This window comes from Trachymyrmex septentrionalis, unplaced genomic scaffold (genome assembly GCF_001594115.1).
Source record: "Trachymyrmex septentrionalis isolate Tsep2-gDNA-1 unplaced genomic scaffold, Tsep1.0 scaffold40, whole genome shotgun sequence".
Classification (NCBI taxonomy): Eukaryota; Metazoa; Arthropoda; class Insecta; order Hymenoptera; family Formicidae; genus Trachymyrmex; species Trachymyrmex septentrionalis.
In genome coordinates this window covers 3,309,612-3,313,145 of record NW_017305569.1, presented here as the reverse complement: position 1 = coordinate 3,313,145, position 3,534 = coordinate 3,309,612, and the positions used below count along the sequence as shown (strand labels likewise).

Below are 3,534 nucleotides of genomic sequence, written 5' to 3'. Positions count from 1 at the left end.
TCCTTTCAATCATAAGGAACAATAATTCTGTAGAAAAACAAATAAGTAGAAATGTCCTCATACAACTTCCAAGCCTCGTACCAAACGGAATTTCTGAGTATCTTGACGGATACAAGTAGCAGAACAGCAGGCAACCCCTCGATGAGCTGCCTATCACCTGGCAATTATCGCTTAAACCGCTTAGATCAACGCCTATAGCTCGATATTATTACGTTTAGCCTGTTACCACGATTAGTAGCGGGGTATTAGTATAGGCAGCCGTCTAATACCAGCCATCCCCTTTCACCTGTTGAACAGACCGTTGTGCACAATGACGGCCCCCTACGCACCTGCACGCGCGTGTGCGTGTTCGTGCGTGAGCTACGAGCATCCCGTGTCTCGCTTGCTCTCGCGCGCGATCCTCACGCGTGTGCCACAAGCTCAGGTGTCGACGCGAGTTGCAGGAGCCACCGCGTAAACGCCACGTTGCAAGGGTAATAGGCAGGTAATAGATAGGATGATGACAGGCGAGAGATGGGCACGGGGTGAGAGTCGGGGGCGCTGCGTCAGCGAGCGGCATACAGCTGGAGATGTCAAAGGCCTGAACGCGATATGTTTCGGCTGATTATGTGGAATATGGGGCTTTCCCTGCATTCTACAGTCAGCGTATTTGGGGCTTGATCAGCTCGAGTGAGTGTCTCGATCGAAATTATTAACGAATACTGGATTTTTAATCGCGATAATCGTCCATTGCATATATCGTCCATAAATATACGGGTATTATTGACGAAATATAAATATTTTAATTCTGAAGTTTGAGAAAATATAATTGTGTTACGTATATTTGATTTATTTTTAGATTTATTTTTATTGATAGTTTTAGATTGACAATTTTTCTTTGATTAAAAACATTTTACAAATATTACGTAATAAATAGTATTAATTTTATTTAATTATTTATTTAATTATTTATTTAAAAAACCAATATTTGCCTCAACATTTCATCTACAATTAGGAAAGATTGTTGGTAATCATTTTATCTGCAGTGTGTGTTTAACGTTGGCAAACAACAAAGCTATAATGATCTACTGTGTTACGATGTGTTGCCAGAAATCACTCTGTGTTTGTACACATCTTTTATCTACAATTTTTTATTTATAACTTTTTATCTACATTTTAGTGATGTAAGTAACTCAAAATTGAGGATTATATAGGTTTGTATACTTTTGCTTAAAAATTTTATCTGTTATTTTTTATCTATAATTCAATTTTATCTACAGCTTAAAATCATTCATGTTTTTTTTTTATGCACACACAAATACAATATTTCATATCTTACTTGATTTATTTTATATTTATTTATCAAATACTGTTAATGAGAATAAAAGAATTATTGTATAAGTTGTTTCTTATTATAACTATACAATACTAAAATTATTATAAAATATCGTTCTTAAAATGCGCTTAAAAAATATTCCAGTTAATATTTAAAAGTACTAAAAAATAACATCTTAACTAATAAATATAGTGATAATTTAGCTTTAATAGATTATTCAAGAAATCTCTCTTACCTTCATCGATGGGAATCTGATTTTCTTGAAGATTCTCGTTGTTGTTGGTTTCCGGCGGCAAACCCGGTTGTTGATGTACGAGCGACGAAGCCGGTTGTTTGGGCTTGACAACTCGAAATGCTGATGCCTCGGCAACTCCTCGTCTCGAAAAGTCTAATGGACCCACCCCAACAGGCGAGTGTTGCTGCTGCACTTCCATCATCCTGGACCTCGAGTCCGTTCACCGTTTTACAACTTTCGCGTCACTACACACGACATTCGCATCTCTTCCTCCAACACGCTTGCAATCTTTAAGTTTCTCAGCAATAAACAAACATACACAATCTTCCCTAATCTAATTTCAAATGAAATTATCCAGAAAATCCTTTCAACAAACGTCGGCAGCCTCTAAGAATTCTTCAAATATTTGTAAACTTGCGTCTTCAGGAACAATGATTTCTCAATAATTATCGAAATTGTTTGTTTGATAATTTTTTAAGTAAAGAATGTGTCTTCTTCAGCAATGTATGCAACCGCAAGTATGCTCGGTACAATCCTTTCTCAGGACTACCTGTTCACGGACTTCATCCTTTCATGGGATGTCAACATCAATCTCGTGGTACAAGCACTAGAGATTCTTTTGCCAACACGGTCAAGACACTCGGATTAGTCTGCTGGTAATGGTGATTCGTCAATACCTGGATAGGCCCCCAGCTTCACAGGACAGTTTTTGTCTATTTTGCGATACAATAAATACGTGTCGCGCAAGAGACGGGACTTTTGGTTGTCAGTGACACTGATTTTCGTGCAGTCCATCGGCCGGTCGGGAAACGGCGGAGCACCGGCTTAAACCCGGGGATGTGAGAGACGTTAGCTGTTAGAGCGGGTGCCTCGACGCCGACTGCTGTTAACGGGTCTGATAGTGGAGGGACTCCCATGCGATGACGGTCGCGAGAGTGGCGGACGTAGAGAAGGACAGAGACGGAGAGAGCCACACGAACGGCGCACACAACGTCGACGTTTATACGGAGAGGGAGAACACCCACACAGAAGTGCGATGCACACCAAGATTTTGGTCCCGGGTCCCGCCTCCCGGGCACGCCTTCTCCATTCCACTCCACCCACACACACACCGGGTTGCTCCCTGTATACGTGGTGATACACGCACGAACCAACACGTGGACGATCGTCGAGCTACGAAAGGGAGTGGGGCTGACGACGCTACCGAACGCTACCGGTCGTCGTTGCTGCGGTACCGCATGAGGGGTTGCTGATGGGGTTTTATGCTTGTATGCGTTTGTGCTTTCGCTATATGTGCGCGTGGGTTCACATCTGTACGAGTCTGTCTGAACTGCATCGGCCAGCGAACACGAGATACACGTTGCGCGCTACGCTCTCTCACCTCCTGGTTGCAGCATTATGTGGAACCACTCGGCCACCCTGATTCCACTCTTGACTCCACTGATTGATATTTGCGCGCTGCCCTCGCACACTTGAACGTACATGCACGTACGCCGCTCGGCGCTCGTCCTTCAACACCCATCGTGATGGTGGATGCTGCTGGATACAAGGAGCGAACTTGGAAAATTTAGGCAACGAGGGCGAAGGTGAAAGAGAGCTCCGCGCTTTTATGACCGCAAGGGTGATCTTCGATATTTTCGGGAAGATAAGATTTCGAAAGAGATAAAATCTTCGTGGCTGTGGTTGAGAAGTTTCTACATCACGTCCATCGCTCTTTCAGGGAATTATGTACTTAGATAGTGTCTATTTGGAAAAATAAGTTTGAAAGATATAAAGAAATTTTAGAGTATTAATGTGATATATGAAAAATCAAATATATGTAAACTTTAGATAAGAGCTAATATATGTATGATGCAATCAAAATTAAACATTTGTTGCAAACACGAAAAAAACAGAAATCTGATTATACCAACCAGATTAAATAGTAAAATATGAAACAACTATTTATGTAGTTGCTTGAACTATAGTATAATGATTAGATTAA

The 3,534-nt window shown here is 41.3% G+C and overlaps 1 protein-coding gene across 1 annotated transcript in view; it reads right to left on the bottom strand.

Annotated features, from left to right (window-relative positions):
- The window catches only part of LOC108751050 (zinc finger protein 358-like), a 28,393-nt gene extending 25,976 nt beyond the window's left edge, over window positions 1-2,417 (bottom strand). The window contains exon 1 of the mRNA XM_018490989.1: window positions 1,551-2,417. Coding sequence (XP_018346491.1) covers window positions 1,551-1,752 — 202 coding nt within the window. The 5' untranslated portion in view covers window positions 1,753-2,417. The remainder of the gene's footprint in view (window positions 1-1,550) is intronic.
- Window positions 2,418-3,534: the final 1,117 nt, after the last annotated feature.